The following is a 22,857-nucleotide window of genomic DNA, read 5'->3' on the forward strand; positions in this document are numbered from 1 at the left end:
CCATAATTGTATAGCAATATATATTTAGATATTCTGGAGTTTTATAGACAGGTTTATCTATAATTAGCAAAGAAAACATGGGCGCATCCATTAACCTTTCACATGACCGATCCACCATTATGATCGTGACAATTAACGGACGTGCATAATCAAAACATTGTCAATTTTTTGTTTACATTTGGATTTCTTTCATTTTCTGATTTATTTTGTTATGAATAGTGTCAGTTATTATAAATAAAAGGTGGGGACAATTCTTTTTTAGATAATTAATGAACAAATAATCGTAGAAAACTTCAGAAGAGGAAAAAATCAATACGTGAATTACACAACGAGGAGACAAAAATAAGATGAAAAAGTCGCTCAATTATGAGCAGTATACGTGCATCGAACCACAAGCTCAAAAATCTTGGTCTCTCTGAAAAAATATATTCAAACGTTACATGTACAGGTACAGTATATTTATTTCAGAGTTGGACGAAACGGGCTGTCAGTTTATAGGGACGTTGGACTTGAGGAATGTCAAATTTTAAGACTGTCTGATTATTAGGGACGTCGGACTTGAGGAATGTTGAATTTTAATACTGTCTGATTATAGGTGTGACCACAGAAGTTGCTATGATTTGATAAAATTGCACCTGGTGTTTCTGATATGACATTCGACCCGGCAAGGCTGTAAATCCTCACCAGGTACCCAAGCCCAATGTACTTTTATTTACTATAATAATCAATTATGATTACCAAGTAATTATAATTGATATGTTACCTGCGATTAGTATACTTTAGTCGATATATTATGTCACGGGTGTAATGTGAATCAGTTTCGTTTTCAGGGCACGACACCTGGCCTGCAAAACACTTATATAATTTCAATGTCCATTCCTTATCTAATTACTTTATTATTTAAAGCATTTGTAATTTTCCCGAGGTCAAGTTCGCCTTCGCATTCTTGTGTTTACGTTAATCAATTAACAGCGGTCTGGGAAATAGATGTGTAACTTGTTGATAAATTTTTCATGATGGTAATGACAATTTGAGAAGGTCATAATTTGTTATCTTTTCTTAAACCTTATACTGTAAATTCAGAAATTATTGCTAGGTTACATTACTGCAAATAATGCAACTGAGTAAGCATTGCAATTATAAAAACTCTCATTTTGATATCTGATAGATATATCTGTTTGCAATGTTTGCTGAAATCGCAATAATCAATTTTGCATTTTTGTCCATTCTTCAAAAATTGCAATAATTTCTGAATTTATAGTACAGTAAAACCTGTATAAACTGGTCGGCTATGGGACTATGAAAAAGGGCCAGTTTGAACAGTTGTTTGGTTTATTCAGGTTTCCGTTTTGAAAGGAAGTTATTGACTTGTGATGTCAGATATTTTTAATACAAATACCGTAATAATAAAAATTATGTCATGATTTGTGTGAAAATATTGTGACATGAACATTACAAGTGTTCCTTGCCTTTTCACCATTTAACTATGCATGATTGTTGTTTTGAGTCTGGGAAATAGATGTGTAGCTTGTTTATAATTTTTTCACGACTGTAATGGCGACCGCTACTACACAAACCAAGGCAGATAATCGGAAAAAACCTGTCTATAATTTTGGATGGTCGTAATTTGTTATTTTTCTAAACCTTATACTGTAAATTCAGAAATTATTGCTAGGTTTTTATTAATACAAATAATGTGACTTGGTAAGCATTGCAATTATAAAAACTCTCATTTTGATATCTGATAGATATATCTGTTTGCAATGTTTGCTGATATCGCAATAATATCGCATTTTTGTCCATTCTTAAAAAATTGCAATAATTTCTGAATTTATAGTACAGTAAAACCTGTATAATCTGGCCGGCTATGGGACTATGAAAAAGGGCCAGTTTAAACAGTGGTTCAGTTTATTCATGTTTCCATTTTGACAGGAAGTTATTGACTTGTGATGTCAGATATTTTTCATGTTAAAGTTCTGTCTCATTGTAAATTGTAAACTTAAAATAAATAAAAATACAATTATAATGTATTTATTAAAAGTTATGTCATGATTTGTGTGAATATATTGTGACATGAACCTTACAAGTGTTCCCCGCCTTTTCTCTATTTAATTTGCATGATCGTTGTTTTGAGTCTACGTATTCATTGGCTTTAGAAATTCCAGAAATTGGTTATCCACAAATTCAAAAAATAATATTTTTACTTTATTTTGCATATCCACGTATGTCAAATCAACCTCGGTAGCATCAGTCTCTGACTTGTCAGTTTCAGTTTCACTTTGAGTTCATTGTTTTTATTTGCATCAGAATCCTCAAGTTGTTTGAATTGTTCAACAAGAGTTTCGTTTTACTTCCATCCATCTTTACCTACGTTGGTATAGCCCATTAAAAAGCAAGAATTTTAACAAACGATATTTGATCATGATAGAAACATTGTCTTACAATGTACCATACCCATAGACTCGACAATGGAATGCCATCATCTGGATCTTCTTCATTATCATGGTCATTGGTTTCGGGGTTTACAACAGGGAACCCAGCATTACGATGTTAATTTCTTACACCGCAATTTGAAAAATTTATCAAAGTTACAACGTAAGTTCTATCCGATACATATTCAGCGTTTCTTTTAGTTTCTTTCATTTAAAACTAATAATGTTTCAATAATAAAGCTCGCTACTGTAAGTTCACAGTTTGACACCTTGCTAATTGATTATCCTAAAAAAAAATCATCTTGTATAAACAATTATGTTATGATTGCATATCGATCAATACTGTTACCACGTTAAATTAATTAATCAAACCAGTTTTGATGGGTAATAATTAATGTAATTAAGGGTATTGGGACTGAATAATTAGACTGGAATTCGGAATACACAGGGTCTGGTTTACAGGGGGTATTTTTACAAAGACTTTGAAGGGGAAAAAATGGGTCTTCAATTTTCTGGGGGAAAGGACAGGAAACTGGTTTATTGAGGGTCTGGTTTACCCAGGTTTGACTGCAGTATAATTCAAGAGTACAAATGCATGAAACATAAAAACAATTAACAAATAGACCGAAAGTAACAATCTAAGAGTACTCCCGGTAACTGGAATCTAGTCCAAACAAATAACAACAAATAAAGAAATCCTGTACATTTGTATTCCCAAACTAAAATACCAATCAGAACATATCACATGTATTGAATATTTTAAGAATCAGAAACAGTCTGAGAAAAGCATGACCTCTTGTCCAAAATAAAAGTATCTACAAGATGCTGGACTATATGTGTCCATAACTGTGTAGCAATGCATAGTCAATAGTGATATAAGTGTGAAAAAAAACCTATTTGGAAAGAATATAGTCTTTTATCTTTTCTTTAACCTTATTTTATATTTCAGGAGGAATTGTACAAATGGCAGACATACAAGGCTGCAGTCAACAGACATGGAGTTTATAAATCAAGATCTGTTGGAGAAATCAATTTCAACTACCAATTAGTCTCACCATTGATCATAAGTATTCTACTAAGGTGGAAAGATTTCTTTAAGTAAGTATAATGATTGTCTTCTTCAAAGTTGTACTCATCATTCCTACAAATAAAGGCAACAGTAGTATACCGCTGTTCGAAACTCATAAATCGATAGAGATAAAAACAAATCCGGGTTACAAACTAAAACTGAGGGAAACGCATCAAATATAAGAGGAGAACAACGACACAACAAAAACACAACATTAAAACGTAACACACACAGAAACGAACTATAATATAACAATGGCCATTTTCCTGACTTGGTACAGGACATTTTAAGAAAAAAATGGTGGGTTGAACCTGGTTTTGTGGCATGCCAAACCTCCCGCTTTTATGGCAACGTCAAACACAACACCAAAACGACAACATCACATGACAGGACCACAATACAAATAAATGGGAGAACATATAGGACAAAGAAACACACGAATAATAGCTAGCAGAAAGTACTAGGCTTAAAATTCAAAACGCCAGACGTGCGTCTCGTCCACACAAGACTAACCAGTGACGCTCAGATAAAAAAAGTTTGAAAGCCAAAACAAGTACAAAGCTGAAGAGCACCGAGGACCAAAACTTCCAAAAAGTTGCGCCTAACACGGCCAGGATTTTCTGCCTGGGACAAGAACATCCTTATTATTTAGAATAATTTATAATTTTGCAAACAGTAAATATTATAAAATGACTATATAATAGATATACATGATAAAACCAAAGTGGGGACTAACTACAGAATAAAAACGGATACATTGCATAAAACAACTTAATCCAACATATAAAAATACACAGCCGAGTTAGCTAAAGCCTCAACGCACAAAGTGACATCACATTTGAAATTCTAAAAAAACACACAAAGTGACGTCACATATGAATTTGTAAAATATTCCCAAAAATAAGATAGGATTAGGATTGATTCAAGATAGATTTGTAATACTGCCATTACATTTATTAATAACAATGAAAATTACAATACTTATTAATATCAAATTGTGGTAGTAATTAGATGATTAATTGTATTATCTAGCTATGTCAGTGTTTCTTCTGAATCAAACTGTAAACCAAATATATCGTATAAATTTCTTTGAACCAAACTAAAATCTAATAAATGAAGGGGGTGATTAATTATCTATACCATAACACACGAATATAACAGAAAATAAGTTAAGACATTTGACAAAATCCGACGAGAACAACAAATATAACATGAAAATTAAATACATGAATTTGGGATAGAAAGGTACCGTGACACGTCTTATAGCAATGAAGTTTCACACTCAGCAAAACAGTCACAATCGGGAATAAGTCACGTTCGGTAATTAAAAGATCAGACGACGTAATGACAAACCACAATCTAACATGTGGTAAAAATGTCCTTAGTTAGTTTTGACAAAGACACATCGTATGGATCAACCAATTGGTGATGGTGTCCGTAAAATTTACGGAGTGTCGTTTTTAATCTGTCCTCCTCATAACTTTGTTGGAGCAGTTTCTGCGTAAGGAGCACACTCCTATATATGAAGTCCGTATAGTGTGAACAAGCACGAGAATAACGTATCAATTGAGATATGTAAACACCATACTAAAGGGCAGAGGGTATGTTACTGCTGAGAAATGGGAAATTGATAATTGGGAAGTTGAAATCGTCCCGTTTATCATAGATTTTCGTGTGAAGTCGTCCATCTGTGTCAATATTGAGGAAAAGATCAAGGTATGAAGCAGTCCTTCTAGTATCAGTAGTATCCTTAATTTCAAGTTCACTGGGATATATGAGATGTAAGTATTGGCTGAAATATGGGTTATTCAATGATAGAACATCATCAATATATCGGAAAGTAAAATTAAAGAATTTCGCAAGGTGCTTTTTCTTTTTGTCTTTTAGAAGGTTCTGAATGAATTCTGCTTCATACGAGTACAAAAACAAATCGGGCAGTAGGGGTGCACAATTAGTTCCCATTGGAATACCGACTGTCTGTTGAAATATAAATCCTCCAAACTCAACAAATATATTGTCGATCAAAAAGTCCAGCATTTTGATAATATCATCTTCAGTATATTTTCTGGTAGATTCAGTGTGGTTTTTCACAAAATATGAATTATTGTAACCCAAAACAAGAAATTTGAATCTACGATTCCCATTTTTATAGAAAAAGCTCTGTTTAATGAGATGGTGAAGTCGATCTTTCAACTGAGCATGGGGAATAGTAGTGTAAAGCGTAGAAAAATCAAAAGTTTTTATGTTGCTGCAAAATTGCAAAGATTGTGATCGAAGATTAAGCAGTAGATCTTTCGAATTTTTGAGAATCCACATCTGGTTAACACCACTGGTAGAATATATCTCATCACAATATTTTATAAGCCCATCTTTAACTGTAGAAAGAATAGTAGTCAGTACTTTAGAAAGATGTTTAGTCGAACATTTTGATGACCCAGCTATGTATCGTTCTTTTTATGGAGTTTTGTGTAGTTTTGGTATCCAGTATAATGATGGTAAATTTTCTTCGTTTTCTTTGATGTTGATACAAAAAGAAAGAAGGACAGATTTGTGATTTTGTAAAATTTCGTCCTTGGTAATTGATGATAAAGAATATGTAGGGTTACCAGTAGTTCTATTTATTCCAAAACATTCTTAAAACATTCCCTTTCAATTTTTAGTTAAACCTTGATCTTTGGTATAAGAACCAAACTTTCAAACCTCAAGCAATCATTTTGATTGGCTTTTTTTATGACTTTGTCAAATTAACCCATGAAGTTTTATTCATGATGAAATTTTTTAAAATCAGACTGGAGCAGATTCTATTGAGCAAGTTTATGTAATATAAACATACATGCAAAATGTAGTAAATTTTCTGTGATAGTAGGTAGTACAGAGATCAGAGAAAAAGAGATAGTGGTTCCATTTTAGATTATAACCCTTTCAATGAAATAGAAATAAATTAATAAAAAATTAAAACTAAAATCCACAAATTGGAATAAAATTATTTTCATGCCTGAAAACTGGCATAAATAATGAATTCATAAGGTTTTTTATTGAATGATGTTTTTTTCTAATTTCAGTGAAGATTTATGGAAGATACTAAATAATTACAATGAAATCATTCTGGAAAAAACCATAAGAGTTTATATAAGCAAACTGTCTGACAAAGTGAAAGATTATATACCGTCACCACAGCTTGAAAGGCTCAAGGAAAGAATTAATGTCAATGCTTGGCAAAAGGTACTGTTTCAATTTATACAGGAAAAATTATAATAGTTTCACGTTGGCTCCCAAAATGTAATTAGGGACACTCATCAGATAGTCTGTCCCATATTAGGTTAAAGTGTTTGATAAATATAGTCTAACATGAGGTAGTGACATTTTTTATGTGAACTTTTAAATTATATGCAAAATTAAGGTTTTAATCCCAAATTCGTGGATCATTAAACATGGAAATGTGATATTGTGAAACTAGTACATTTTCAGGTTAAGGTAATTTACAAAGAACTTGAGGTCACATCAACTTGAAAAGTGACACCCATTTTCATTATGATTGGAACATATTAAGTTGTATGTCAAATTATAGTTCTGTCCCCGATTTCATGTCTATAGTGAGAGCATTGCATAGTGTCCTATGGACATATATTCTTGTATATATATAAGCCTCTTGTGTTTACTAATTCTATGTCAAATTTAAATGATATATTCATCATCACAAATTGTGCTTCTAGAATAACCTTCATCAGGTATTCTCATGACCCAAAGTTTCTAAAGCCAAAAATATAAAACTTTTGTGAGCATCAATAGATCAGCCAAAACTGTGTAGGTTAAAGTTTTCATGAGGGCATTGAAACTTAAGTTTCAACACAATTCATTAATCATATGAACTGGATATTTACAAATACAATATGTATCATTTAGATTTTGCCAATTCATTATTTAGCTACATGGCCGACAATACCTTGGGGATCTGATATCCACCACCAGCAGTATTGACCTAATGGTCCATTTAACAAGGTTTAATGATCAGATAGAATTTCATCTTGTAACGTCAAAACTTTTAGTTGAATATCTTTGATATTTTTTTGATAGAAATATCATAATTTTTATTTACAGTTACATAATAGAATTGATGAGCTCAAAGACTTTGTGGACCACAGTCAAAGACAGATTCATAGATTGTCTTCACCAAAAATTCAGGTAGAATTACTCAATTTGTAATGGAATCCCTATTGACCCCTTCCTTCAGTAGTTTAGTATATGGTGGTCATTGCGTTCCTTCGCTTTAATCCACAACTCCATAAACCAGTATGGAATTTCATTAGAACTTATCTAAGGTATCTAACAGTGTTGTAAACCTCCTATTTTATTGTCTGTTCTAAATAATTTTTAGTGTACCCATAGCAGACAGCTATGTCATTTGGTTAGTTGTCTCATTTGCAATCATACTACATCTCCTTATGGTATATGGACATCATAATATCTGCAAAAAAGGGGGTAGGCAGCTTTTACAGTAACACAAGATGCACAAATAAATCAATATAAAGGAAATCTTCAAGCAACTCACAGCAGTCATTGTACCTGTATCACAATTTTAACCCTCTTTTTAAATTTTTTTGCCAATTTCAAGGAGCTAGAATACGATAATGGATACACAAAAACTCTGTTAAGCAAAAATGATAAAAAAATATAGGGCACCCAGTTTCCAATCATCAAAAATGTTCTTGTTGCATTGTATTAATTCTATGCAAAAATGCCAGGTTAATGATACAGACTTCTTTATAGAACCCCTAATTTCTTTGAATAAAGTTTAAATGGGCATTTTCTACATTTTTACTGACTTTTCAACTAAAATATCTTTTGTTTTTATCTAACAAAAACATAAGTCAATGTTATACATAAATACCAGGTATTAAAGGCTTCTTGGAGCCTCTGGTTTTCTGTATTTTTGTAGACATGTTTGAGATCAACCCGTCATCCTGCTTTCTGTATACTTGTAGTCAAGATTGAAACAAATTTATGAGGAGTGCAGTGCTGACGAGGGAAAAGGTGTTATACAAAGAATGAAGATGAATTTGGAAAAGGGGATAGACGCACAGAGAAAAGACATGTTCCAAGAAGTGTCAAAAGAGATTGTAGCAGACCTGGAAGCTCTGATGGTATTAATTATTTATGTCTTTGGTAACACATTGATTGAATACTACAATTGACCATTGCTTTAAAAACTGTCATGTTTTCTGGACATCGAGTTTTCTGCTTGTGTATGGCTGAAGGTGACAACAAATGTGGAGTTGCCATTTTAACATAATTCAGAAGTTTAGGCGAGTTTTTTGACTTGTTGTTTTACCTAGCACAGGCATATGTTTTGATTCATAAAAGTGATACAGTAAAACCTGTATAAACCAGCTGGCTATGGGACTAAGAAAAAGGGCAGGTTTGGTCAGTAGGTTGGTTTATTCAGGTTTCCATATTGGCATGAAGTAATTGACTTGTGACGTCAGATATTTTTCATGTAAAAGTTCTGTCTCATTGTTAACTATAAACTAATAAAAACATATACCATAATAATCTGTTCGTTAAAAGTTAAGTCATGCTTTGCGTAAAAATATTGTGACATGACCATTACAAGTGTTCTCTGCCTTTTCACAATTTTACTACGCACGATCCTGTCTTTAGTCATCGTATTCATTGGTTTGAGAAATTCCAGAAATCAGTTGTCCTCCGAATTCAAAAAACTAAAACTTTTTTTACATATCCTGGTATGTCAAATTGGTCTTGGTAACATCAGTGTCTGACTTGTCAGACTCACTTTCACTTTTAATTCGTTGATTTTATTTGCATCAGAATCCTCGCATTGTTAGAATTATTCAACAAGATTTTCTTTTTACTTTCATCGTTCATTTCCTTCATTGGTATAGCTGATTGATAAACAAAAGCAAAAATTTTATCAAACAAAATTTTATCATGATCAAAACATTGTCGTTCAATGTACCATGCCCATACAGACAACATTGGAATGTCGTCATCCGAGTCTTCTCCATTAACAGGGTCATCAGTTTCAGGGTTCACAACAGGGAACCCAGCATTTTCGAAAACACAATGTAAATTTCTCACTCTGCAATTTAAAAATTGTGTCAATGTTAAATCTGAATGTAAGTTCTATCTGATATATATTGGGCGACGATGTATTCAATTGTTTCTTTTAATGAAAACTTTTTAAAATAGTGTTTTAATAAAACCAGTTACTACTGTCATTTCATGGTTAAACACCTTGCTAATTGATTATCCTACAAAATCCTCTTTTGTAAACAATTTTGTTTTGATTGCATATCGATCAATATTGTTATCATGTTAAATTAATTAAAAAAACATTTTTCACAGGTTAAAATTAATGTAATTAAGAGTATTGGGACTGCATAATTAGACAGGAATTTCGAATAAGCATGGTCCAGTGTACAGAGGGTATTTTTTATAAAGACTTTGAAGGGGAAAAAATGGGACTTCAATTTTCAGCCGGAATGGACAGGAAACTGGTTTATTGAGGGTCTAGTTTACCCAGGTTTGCCTGTATGTGGATTAATACTTTTGAAACAAGTCCTACTCACTTAAATGTCCCCTCATTGCAATCAAGGTTAATAAGTTGACAGCTGAGATTTTCTTGTTCACATGACAGATAAACTTTTTTGTACTGGACGTCAATGAATAGTTTTGAAGTTGTTCTCATGTTTGACTGGTTTGCCTCTAAATATATAGAGTAAAAATTATTTGATATATCAAAAATGTATCTAAATATGAAGGTAAAAAAAAAAATTTGAGGCAAAATCAAGAGAACCACATTGTTTACACAAGTACAAGTGTGCATATCCACACAGATATAATATTAAATCATGCATCTGAAATTGAATCTTGTGTACCCGGTATTAAGAGAACAATCAATGCTCCAGTTTACCTCAGTTTACTGAATCCATATCAAAAGAACAAAGTTATAGTTTTCTTGTTGGTCATTGTCCTTGATTCCCCAATAATTCATATGAGGTTGTTTCACTCTAGCTTCAACATTTAAAAATCATAATCAGATAACTGAGTTCTTTTTATACTAGTACTTGGGACCATGCTTTTATTGAAAAGCAAAGTTTTGTTTTCTGCCTCTTGTAATTTGTTTATCAAAGCTTGAGATATACCAGCATACAAATAGGAACAGGAACAATCAAGATGTTAAAGGGCCATACTCAAAAGTTTTCTGCATTTCAACAGTGTAACAGTTTGCTTTTGTATACATAAACATTAAAGGAATATTAACTTTTTTGACAATATTGTTGACTGTTGAAAGGACAGAGTCTTTATCAATGCCTAAATATTTTGGTTACAGATCATTTTGGTCCTAGGTTACGATAAAGGTTCTCCTTTTTTGGTCCAAAATTGCACAAAATCATCTTCGAAACTGTGCTAACTTGTACTCTTATGAAGAGATTTGTTTTGACCCACCATTAAGGCTTTTGAAATTGATCCATTTAAGAACCAAATTGTTGCCTTTTTTTAAGTTTCTCTGTAGTCTGTATGTCAACACTTTGTACGATTACTCAAATTTGCTCTTATGAATTCTTATGAAATTTTAACACGCATAGGATTGATTGAAGAAAGCTCCCTTTTCGATTATGAATTTTTTTTGGTTTTCGTCATTCCATAGTAACAGAACTTTAACTTTGAGATTGAACGCAATTCTTTTACATATCCCACACCAGCTTTTTTTTCAGATTAATTTAATTCAATCTTTATGCTGTTGCTGCGGTTGTTAAAAAAAATATCTCTTTTCTATTTCAAAATAATTCGTTTAAATTTGTGTTCCAGATCAGAGACAGAGTTCTTGACTTTAACCTTCAAATTTAAGCCAATTTTTCACATATCTCACACTTACTATAGTATACTTAGATTTATTGACATGAAACTTTTATTCTGTTATTGGAATTGATTTAAGGAAACTCCCTTTTAATTTTGAGTATTATTTGGGGGAAGAAGACTTTCAAGTCTTCTGAAATCCTATACTGCTGGCTGTTTCTAAAAAAATCATTGAGCCCTTTCCAGGAATGTAACCGTATCTCGTTCTGTGCTTTACAGCTTTCAAGCCTCTTCTCGACACTGATTTGTACACATGATCGGTTGCAAGTTTGTAAAATAGCGTCTACATCATTTTATGAAACAAAAATAGAGAAACAATGTACAGTTATGCTAAAAAAACAATCACTAACGTTAGTTTTTTAGATTCTCATGTTTTAATATAGCCCGTTTTGTTGACGTTAATTTTTATATTCCATCTTATTTATCTTCAATCTAACTTATTTCAAAATTTTCTTTTTACTGTTTTTAAAATAGATTTGGTAGAATGCATGCATCGATTAAATTTGAAAGTGCAGTGACAATTTGGCCAGACTACTACTCAATCCCTTTTATAAAAATCAAACTTTTACCGCTAAAATAGAAAGCTCCAACAATGTAAAAAGAGACCAAGATGGTAAAGATTATCATACAATTGGAGCAACTTTGCAGACACTTCTCTCTTTGTTGATAATTATATTTCCGTTATTTATAGAGTGGCCAAGTTGTCTCAGGGGCCAAGATGACGTTCTCCAAGGACAATCCAAAATTCATAAAAATGTTTACTTGCTTCTAGCGTCTTTGTCAATTTAGTTGTTGTATCAATTTTTATTTCCTCTATCTAAACCAGACAAATGTTTGAAGTTGCATGTTATCTAACAATGATTAAACTTTAAAGACCTATTGCCAAAGCTATGCAGAAATTAGAAAATAGACTGATCAGATCACTGACACTGAGATGTAAACTATTTTTGCCCTGGGGTGGCTGCTCTTGCTTTTTTAAACATTCATTGAAAACATTACTAAATTAAATTTTGAAAGAAGTACATTGGAAGTAATACCTTTATATCCAGTTCACAAGTAGAAAACCGATGCTATGAAAATCTTGTGATCTGGACTTTTTCCTACTTTCTAGTTCAGTGCATATGTATATTATTTATAAGTTATATTCAATCAGTGGAATTTCATCAGTCCTAGGGAAAACCAGCAATTCCTTTTAGGGATTAAGAGTCTAGGTTCAGTCCCTGAAATAAATACCCTTTTAAAATTATCAGATTTAGTGCCTGTCTTTTTTGGCTCACACTATACAGTACATCCCAGGACATATGATGAAGGTAAATCAAGAAAACACTTCAGAGACAACACATTTATAAAGCCATATTTTAATTTTTTGAATAAAAATAATAGATGAAGAACAAATATGACTGACAGCACAGAATTACAGGTTCCTGACTTGGGACAAGCACATACAGAATATGACAAGGTTTTTAAAAAGTTAACAAGTGCTCAAAACCCAACCCCTGACTAAGGACAATTGTGAAACAGCACAACATGAGAACAAACATAAAAATCAGTAAATGAAGGATTTTGAACCACTTTTAAATATGATAACGATAACAGTTCATGATTGATTGTTGGGTTAGTGTAACTTAAATTTTAGATTATGAGGAGACTTATGAGGAGAGTTTTAATACCTGCCAACTTTCAAAATCTACTTTGGATATATTTAGCACTTTTCAAAATATGTTAATGAAAAAAAACCAAGTAACTCTGAACAACTATGATTGGTTTATTGATGTTGCTGTTAAACCCCCGTTTCAGGACACTTGACTAAAATCACGATCACCAGTTTTTATTGACCAATAAAGCCGTAATACCCAGAGAGAACTATCTACTTTGACAGAAAAGCTTTCAAGTGAACCCTAATCAATTCCTAATATATTTGCTTCCCCAAAGTTGAACATGCTGAGATGCAATGTATCGATTTATAGAAAATTTAATTTGAATCAACAGTATTCAGAGATTTTTATGTCTAATTAAATCTATTTTGGTGAAGACATGTGTAAGTATAATGTTTTTTGGAAACTTTTTAGAAAGCAACAATGGCACAAAGTAGGCTGGCATGGTGTAGTCTGCTTTCGTTGTAATTCAATTTATCTTTTTATGTTTTTTCTTCCCCCCTCAAAGCTATCAGCTCTTTGATTTGTTTTGTCATTCTAGAGTTACAGAACTGTCAGATTTAAGTAAATTTTTTACATGTTGTACACTCACTTGAGTATGCTTTGAGAGATTTACTTGAAACTTCTAGAATGGTGAAAGAGAGTTAAGGTACCCTTTTGATTTTGAAAATTACACTGTTGTTCAGGATTGATGAATGTAGTCTCACTTTCAATTTTGAAAATTTTCTGTTCGCATGTTCCAGAGTTATTGGACCTTTTATGGAAATATTACAGGCAATATTTATATTGCTTTAGGAGATATATATATCCTAATGCAACTTTTTCTACAATTGAATGGCTTGATTAAAAACCTTCAAAATATTTTATCTTATAACAATTTCAATATGCTGAAAAAGATGTATTGTGCACTCCTGTTTATTGATATTTCAGTGATAAAGTAGAAATTCAAGGCCATTGACACTTTTACTCAAAGTGAACCTTGTCCTTTGTTTACCTTAGCCGTGTTTTCCTATTATTCAAATATTTATATTCACATAATAATATCTCATCTTCGCTAGCCAAGGGTTAAGATCCAGTCCCCTCCTCTCCACCTTTGGCAGATTAAGCCAACATTTGTGATTACAATGCTGCGCTATCTACCAATAGATAAAAGTCATGTCAATTCCGACTACACCATTCTTGACCAATGGCAATGAAGATGAATGATATCTATACTCATGCAATGAATATAGTTACCTGCTATAGATTTAATATCAATAAGATAGTACCGGTAATTTCTACTGCACTAAGGGTGCCCTTGCATGACACATACACATTTTTACTTTTTTTTTGTTAAAGATACAATCAAACTTATTTCATACGATTATTTGTAGAAACCATAAAGGTTACTTTGTTTCAGCATTGAATAAAATGCCAACTTTTTTTTTATAATTGCAGAAAGTTATAAAAGAAGATATTTTAAGTGTATGTACCAAATTGGTCAGATCTATAAAGACGACGTTTGAACCTTTGTGGACGCATGAAGACACACAAGACCTTCGAAGTACAATATTTGATGGTTGGTAATTCAGTTGTTATAAATTCTTAAGATACTGTATAATGTTCAACACCTAATTGTCAAAAAGATGATAAACAACTTGAAATTTTGGTACATGTAGTGTAAGTAAATGACTTTTATAATTGATTGACATAATTGGTACATGGTTAATCAAGTTTTGTTTCCAGACAATATCTTCTGAGATATAAAATAAGTTTTAAACAAAATTGTTCAGTAATGCAACTTGATAAAGATTTTGTGGTCACTGATACAAAGGTCAAGATCACTGCAGCAATTAATACACTGAAATGTGAACATTGCCTACAGTCATGTTAGTAATACCTAAAGCCAAGGCTTCCAAACAGTCATAGGTTCAAGAAAAAATTTGTATCTGTTAATAAGTCTACCGATAGGATAACACTGACCCAGACCTACAGAATGTTTCATATGATTCGGGAAAAAATAGCTTTAGGGGATTTTCTTTTGGCATGACAGTTTTCCCTTACACAGGCAAACTTTTCCAATTAAAAATATGTTGATAAGAGTAAAAACAAGCTCTAATTGAATACTCTACCCAACACTATGAAGCAGCACCAGTTAATAGGGTTTGATCTGTGACTCCGTCATTGTGTCACTGCCTCGGTTATCTTTGTTTTTAATGCTAATTAAAATACTTTATAAATGATTGCAACCTTACTTAAATAGATGGTCACATATAATAGAAGAAAAATCACTTTTGATTTTAAGTTCACTATATCTAAGCTCAAGGTCAAAGTTACTAAAAAATACCTATGACAATTAGTAAATTCAAATTCTATAATACATGATTGATTGTTGGTGTTTAAAGCCACTTCCAGCACTATTGGCTGTTTAGTTGTGACCAGTTTTTATTGGTGGAGGGAGCTGGAGTGCCTGGAGAGAACTATGACCTTTGGCAGGAAAATCTCCGATCCAAGTCCATTAAAAGTGGAGTCGAATGCACCTATCATTTGCATTTCGAACTGACAACCTGTGTTGACTGGTTAATGGTTGTTGTAGATGAACAACATAGACCATTTAGCCCCCCTTTAATACAAATCAAACCTTTAAATCAAATTTCATATGTTTTTATGAAAATTATGTACAAAAATATTTCTTGGGCCAAAAAACTAAACTTATGTTTTCCAGCCTACCTATCTTAAGTTGTCATGGGTCCCTAACACATTTAATAACATTTTTGGTTAAGTGCTGTGAAAATCCAATACATTTCCCTATGAAATTATCTGTGAATTATTTTACCTATGTGCTTACCCTGTTTATTTTCTACCAGGAGGCAGGAAACCAGTATATTTTTTTTTATTTTGGCCTTTTCATTTTGAAATTATCAAAGAGCTTAGCAATTTCTCAAGAAATGTACATGATGAGGTATGGTCCAAATGAAATGTCTTGTATTTGTATTCAAAGCAAACAATATCCAGTTTTTGCAACCAGTGCTATAGCTTGATGCTCAGATGTTATTAAAGGTAGCAGTGATATTATACCCTGACTCTTAAGAGTGGGGCTATATTGCATTCACTGTGTTTGTCCATTCGTTCAACATATTTCTGTCATACTTTTCTCAGGTACTACTGAACAGAATGTCTTTATATTTGGTCCGTGAATTGGTAGTGATGAGTTGTAAGGTTTGAGGATTTAAGGATCTGTCTGACACCTACTTCCTGTTTACAGAGACTTTGAATTTTTCAATAAGTTGACTGAACAACATTTTTTGTCACACAAGAAACACCGAACATATTTAGCAACTTTGTAGTGATGAGTTGTAACGTGTGAGCCATGAAACTACTTCCTGGTTTCCTATACTTTAAATTAAGAGTTGGGTTCTGCTTAGCATGAAAAACCTCCGTTCTTGTTTTAGTAAGCTTACCTACCCAAAAGGTAATTCACTACTATTTCTATAAACCTGAACAGAGAACTCATTGTGTAAATTTAACTTTGTATTTTCGATAGATGTAGATAAAGCTGAGCAAGAATTAACAGCTTTATGTGGCACGTTTGGTATAAAGTTAGATTTTGGATCAGAAACAAGAACTGGAAGGTCATCACCAACAGCAGGTAAATAATAAATCTTTAAAGCCAAGATATTTTTCAGCTTAAATTTTTTGGTTAAGATAGTTTACTATGAAGGTCTGGTCACACCAACTTGAAACTTAGTACACATGTTCATTAGGATGTGGACTTTTTCAAATTATATGCCAAATTTCAATATTGGCTCTGATTAAAGAGTTCACTTAACATAGGAATGAGAAAGTTGGAAATGACAACACTTTCAGGTTAAGGCTTTGTCTGAGACGAAAGTCTCAAAATGCGAGACATAGAGATGCTAATTTGATAGCAGTAATTTCAGAGAGTAGAAGATTTGCTGCTACACACTTTGTATACAGATGCCTTATGTAAAAAAGTTTCTGTCTGTGACATATCTATGGTCATTAACCTTATTTTCATGGTTCAGTGACAGCTTAAAAAAACTGTATGAAACTGAAGAAAATTGAAATGTGGTATAGTCATGTCTTATTTCTTTTATACCTGTTATAGGTAAGCCTAAAACATGCTTCAGTCCAGAGGATCTCGATAAAGCTATTAAACAATCTTTAGCTGACTACTCTAAGCAGCATGCTGTTGAAGAAAGATTGAAGCAGTACTGTAACTTCCATGGTATGGAATTCCTTGGTAGGACACCAGGCAATGGTAATTGTTTCTTTGAAGCTATTTCTGCACAGCTAGAAAGACTTCAGTTACCAAGAAGATCTCCCGAACGTCTAAGACAAGAAGTGACAACCTACTTAAAGGAAAAGCCTACTTACAAAGTGAGTCATGTGTCATTGTAATCTGATCCAATTGTTGTTGTCTTTGTTGAGTTATTTCTCAAGTTAACATTTCTAGTCATAATGAGCTTATGGTGCTAGTTTAAAATTGTAATAGTAGTTAGTGACTTTTTGTCATTGTGAATAAAATATTTGACAAGGATGTATTCATAATATATATTATTTAGTTAATCAAACATATTTTAATTTTTAGCTTACTTGAAGAGTTAAACTATATTGATTTTTGTCCCCATCCTCTTGGGCAGCAAGGGTTAAAGTATTAGTCTTTGTCCATCTTTATGAAACTCAATAACACTTAGAGACTGTTACAGAAAGCTTGTATATTGGAGGATAATTTGTCATCATATTCTCTTGACTATTCTATACCAGAAGTTTGAATTGACAAGTTCGACATGAGTTATGAAAGCTCTTATACCTGGTAGGATTCTTTGCCAGGATGTGTAGTTGTCTATTTTATACACTCATTTTGATTCAACCATTTTTCAGTAGTTTTTTAAATTTTTTTTTACCTTGAAATGACAAGAATAACAGCAAAAAATATAAAAGCTCTGAATAACTTTATAATGTAATCTATGTACCTGTTGTACAACTCTATATAGTAACACACAACTTTATACCTTGTTTACACAGTGAGAAGGGGGGGGGGGGGGAGATGGGCATTTGGCTATGGTGTAGCAATCTTTTTCCAATAGTAAAACACTTCAATATAAACTGTATTTATCTATACTTTATTGAAAGCATTTTTCCTGGAACATTTTATAGGCCAACGAGGAGCTGGTTAACCTGAAAGATTTTGTGGAGTTAGAAGGAGATTTTATGGAGTATTGTGAATCAATGTCAAAGAACATGGAGTGGGCAGATCATGTGATTGTTGTTACCATGGCAAGAATGTTGGAGCAAAATATTATCATAGTAACCAGTTCTCCTGAGACAGATAAAGACGACAGTTTAGTTTGGGTGGATGGTGGAGAGGGTTGTAATGAAAAACTTCCATTGTTAGTAGGGCATTACTGGGAATACCACTACCAGAGTCTCCAGCCAAAAGGTTTTTGTACTTTTAAAAATGTTATAATAATTCATAAAATTGTTATATAATACCACGGCCGTAAATAGTTTTACCCTGTATATACCGTTAAAAGGCTTGTATAGTCCGCGGTTTTATTCTCCAAAATTGACCCTGACAGCAGGGGTGCGGACTATAGAGTACAATAAGCAAGATATAAGAGAGAAAATTTCAATTTCGCGATGTGGTTTGTTTACGTTCTGCCATGTTTGTTATTGACATTGTAGAGGGCGCTATTATCATTTTTCAAACCAACAATTTTACCCAATCCATATTAATAAGTTATTTTTATTCAATATCAAATTAATACTGATAAATTTAAAAATTAAATGCTTCATTACAAAATTTTCAATTTCTTTTCAATGCATTGCTAAATATAAACTGGTATCTGCTTGAATGAAATCGTACAAAAAAAGTAAAAAAAGACAACCGTAAACCAGCTTACGATGTGTAAACTACAAAACGTAATCGGTTATTATTCGTTCTGTGTTGGTGTTTCCTATTGACAAATATGTTTTGTATTAGCTTAAGACCCTTCAAATATTAATGTGATAGATATATTAAACACTGTTTTACATAAGGAGGGAACTGTTTTACTTTCAAAGTCGTTTATAGTGATATCTATTATGTACTGATTTCGACTCTCACCAGTTTTTTTTCATCTTTTACACGTGCTTTTCAAACTTCCGGTTTAAACATACACACGTTTCTAAATTGTTTTTTGTGTGATTTAGACTTATTTTAACCAGCGTGAAGTGTTTTAGAACCATTTACAAGCAGTTTCAACTTTAGTTTGGTGATGGAAAATAGGTTTTTCCAAGAAAATACCGCAAACGACCACACACGATTTAAAATTACCGGAGTTTCATTAGACCTTTTCTAACAGTTACAAAAAGTTTTTTTACCTGAAATTTCGTGGGGAGAAGGGGGTGCAGACTATGTACCAGTGCGAACTATACAAGCCCGATTACGGTAACAGGTACGTAAATTGGTGATCTCACAGAATTTTATGAAATTTTGTTTGCAACTAGAGCATGAGGAACTGCAAAAGTACATGAACATAAAAAAAAATATGTATATAACTTTTATACTTTCCAAGATTAACAAATAAAATTTCCTGAAAATAGTAGTAGAAATGTATAGAATGCAGGTAAATATCATATAAAAGCTCAGGAATGTTTACTTAAAATTAACATTTTTGTTAAAAAATATGTTATTGCTAGTGACGTTTTATTTGCATTGCATTTTTCTCAGCAAATACAAATCAGAGCTCCTTGATATCTACACTAAGTTTAATATTGGTAACCGATACCAAGAGAAATATTTTCTCATCTGTCACTTTTTTACTTCCAGTTTGCCACATACATGGATTCTTTTTTTATAGTGGTGCACATATAAGAATATCAGCTTCTTTTGTTGTAATTTTTCAGAAACTACAATTCAAAACAGTTTGATTATTGTTAACAAACATTCTGTTTGTAGGCTTAACAGTGTGAAATGTGTCATTTTCAAATCTGTCACTTATCTACTTCTGTTTATCCAAATACATGTTTCTTTGCATTAAAATTTTTGTTGCATTTTTATCAGCATCCACAAATTAGACTTTAGTTCTGAGATAGTCCTTTTTTGTGTTCAATTTCATTTAACACACAAAAGTCATGTGATAGTGTCAAAAATCTATGCAGTGTATGAAGTAATACAAGGTGGCCTACCTGCAACATCAACTTATTGTTGATGTCACCTTACAGAAGGTATTCATCAGGATGAAAATAGAAAAGTGTGGTCGAAATTTTGAAGTGGAAATCTATTTTGATAATTCAATTTACTTATTTTCTTTTCTGCTGTCTGCTTCTATATTGTTTAAAACCAAATTATTTTTCACTTCAAAGCAAAAAGGGGGCCTTGGTGGCTGAGAGGTCTACATAGTTTATCTACTGTATCACTAGCCTGTCAACACTGAGGTTGTGAGTTTGAGCCTCACACTTTGGGGCACGGTTGCTGAGAGGTCTACATAGTTTATCTACATTATCACTAGCCTGTCAACACTGAGTTTGTGAGTTTGAACCCCACACTTGGGGGCATGGTGGCCAAGAGGTCTACATAGTTTATCTACTGTATCACTAGCCTGTCAACACTGAGGTTGTGAGTTTGAGCCTCACACTTTGGGGCACGGTTGCCAAGAGGTCTACATAGTTTATCTACATTATCACTAGCCTGTCAACACTGAGTTTGTGAGTTTGAGCCTCACACCTGGGGACATGGTGGCCAAGAGTTCTTCATAGTTTATCTACTGTATCACTAGCCTGTCAACACTGAGTTTGTGAGTTTGAGCCTCACACCTGGGGGCACAGTGGCCGAGAGTTCTACATAGTTTATCTACAGTATCACTAGCCTGTCAACACTGAGGTTGTGAGTTTGAGCCTCACACCTGGGGGCACAGTGGCCAAGAGGTCTAAGTAGTTTATCTACTGTATCACTAGCCTGTCAACACTGAGTTTGTGAGTTTGAACCCCACACTTGGGGGCACGGTGGCCGAGAGGTCTACATAGTTTATCAACTGTATCACTAGCCTGTCAACACTGAGGTTGTGAGTTTGAGCCTCACACCTAGGGGCACAGTGGCCGAGAGATCTACATAGTATCTACTGTATCACTAGCCTGTCAACACTGAGGTTGTGAGTTTGAGCCTCACACCTAGTGGCACGGTGGCCGAGCAGTCTACATAGTTTATCTACTGTATCACTAGCCTGTCAACACTGAGGTTGTGAGTTTGAGCCTCACACCTAGGAGCATGGAGGCAGAGAGGTCTACATAGTTTATCTACTGTATCACTAGCCTGTCAACACTGATGTTGTGAGTTTGAGCCTCACACCTAGGGGCACGGAGGCCAAGATATCTACATAGTTTATCTACTGTATCACTAGCCTGTCAACACTGAGGTTGTGAGTTTGAGCCTCACATCTAGGGGCACGGTGGCCGAGCAGTCTACATAGTTTATCTACTGTATCACTAGCCTGTCAACACTGAGGTTGTGGGTTTGAGCCTCACACCTAGGGGCATGGTGGCCGAGAGGTCTACATAGTTTATCTACTGTATCACTAGCCTGTCAACACTGAGGTTGTGAGTTTGAACCCCACACTTGGGGGCACGGAGGTCGAGAGGTCTACATAGTTTATCTACAGTATCACTAGCCTGTCAACACTGAGTTTGTGAGTTTGAACACCACACTTGGGGGCACGGTGGCCGAGAGGTCTACATAGTTTATCTACAGTATCACTAGCCTGTCAGCACTGAGTTTGTGAGTTTGAACCCGACACTTGGGGGCACAGTGGCCGAGAGGTCTACATAGTTTATCTACAGTATCACTAGCCTGTCAGCACTGAGTTTGTGAGTTTGAACCCAACACTTGGGGGCACGGTGGCCGAGAGGTCTACATAGTTTATCTACTGTATCACTAGCCTGTCAGCACTGAGTTTGTGAGTTTTAACCCCTCACTGGGGGGCACGGTGGCCGAGAGGTCTTCATAGTTTATCTACTGTATCACTAGCCTGTCAGCACTGAGTTTGTGAGTTTGAACCCCACACTTGGGGGCATGGTGGCCGAGAGGTCTACATAGTTTATCTACAGTATCACTAGCCTGTCAACACTGAGTTTGTGAGTTTGAACACCACACTTGGGGGCACAGTGGCCGAGAGGTCTACATAGTTTATCTACAGTATCACTAGCCTGTCAGCACTGAGTTTGTGAGTTTGAACCCGACACTTTGGGGCACAGTGGCCGAGAGGTCTACATAGTTTATCTACAGTATCACTAGCCTGTCAGCACTGAGTTTGTGAGTTTGAACCCCACACTTGGGGGCACGGTGGCCGAGAGGTCTACATAGTTTATCTACTGTATCACTAGCCTGTCAGCACTGAGTTTGTGAGTTTGAACCCCACACTTGGGGGCATGGTGGCCGAGAGGTCTACATAGTTTATCTACAGTATCACTAGCCTGTCAACACTGAGTTTGTGAGTTTGAACCCCACACTTGGGGGCACAGCGGCCGAGAGGTGTACTTAGTTTATCTACTGTATCACTAGCCTGTCAGCACTGAGTTTGTGAGTTTGAACCCCACACTTGGGGGCACAGTGGCCGAGAGGTCTACTTAGTTTATCTACTGTATCACTAGCCTGTCAGCACTGAGTTTGTGAGTTTGAACCCCACACTTGGGGGCAAGGTGGCCGAGAGGTCTACATATTTTATCTACTGTATCACTAGCCTGTCAACACTGAGGTTGTGAGTTTGAGCCTCAAACCTAGGGGCACGGTGGCCGAGCAGTCTACATAGTTTATCTACTGTATCACTAGACTGTCAACACTGAG

General features: G+C 34.1%; 1 protein-coding gene and 1 long non-coding RNA gene across 3 annotated transcripts in view; one reads left to right on the plus strand and one right to left on the minus strand.

The window, feature by feature from the left end:
* LOC127727910 (uncharacterized) overlaps positions 1-22,857 on the minus strand; it is a 98,730-nt gene that overhangs the window by 73,742 nt on the left and 2,131 nt on the right. The gene's annotated exons all lie outside the window — the stretch shown is intronic.
* Positions 1-22,857, plus strand: part of LOC127727846 (nuclear GTPase SLIP-GC-like) — an 88,894-nt gene that overhangs the window by 53,429 nt on the left and 12,608 nt on the right. For both annotated transcript variants that reach the window (XM_052234962.1, XM_052234961.1), the window contains exons 14-21: positions 3,382-3,530; positions 6,564-6,723; positions 7,600-7,683; positions 8,484-8,642; positions 14,472-14,592; positions 16,558-16,662; positions 17,143-17,414; positions 18,195-18,477. In XM_052234962.1, the coding sequence (XP_052090922.1) occupies positions 3,382-3,530; positions 6,564-6,723; positions 7,600-7,683; positions 8,484-8,642; positions 14,472-14,592; positions 16,558-16,662; positions 17,143-17,414; positions 18,195-18,477 (1,333 nt within the window). The remainder of the gene's footprint in view (positions 1-3,381; positions 3,531-6,563; positions 6,724-7,599; positions 7,684-8,483; positions 8,643-14,471; positions 14,593-16,557; positions 16,663-17,142; positions 17,415-18,194; positions 18,478-22,857) is intronic.

This window comes from Mytilus californianus, unplaced genomic scaffold, assembly GCF_021869535.1.
Source record: "Mytilus californianus isolate M0D057914Y unplaced genomic scaffold, xbMytCali1.0.p SCAF_2, whole genome shotgun sequence".
Taxonomy (NCBI): Eukaryota; Metazoa; Mollusca; class Bivalvia; order Mytilida; family Mytilidae; genus Mytilus; species Mytilus californianus.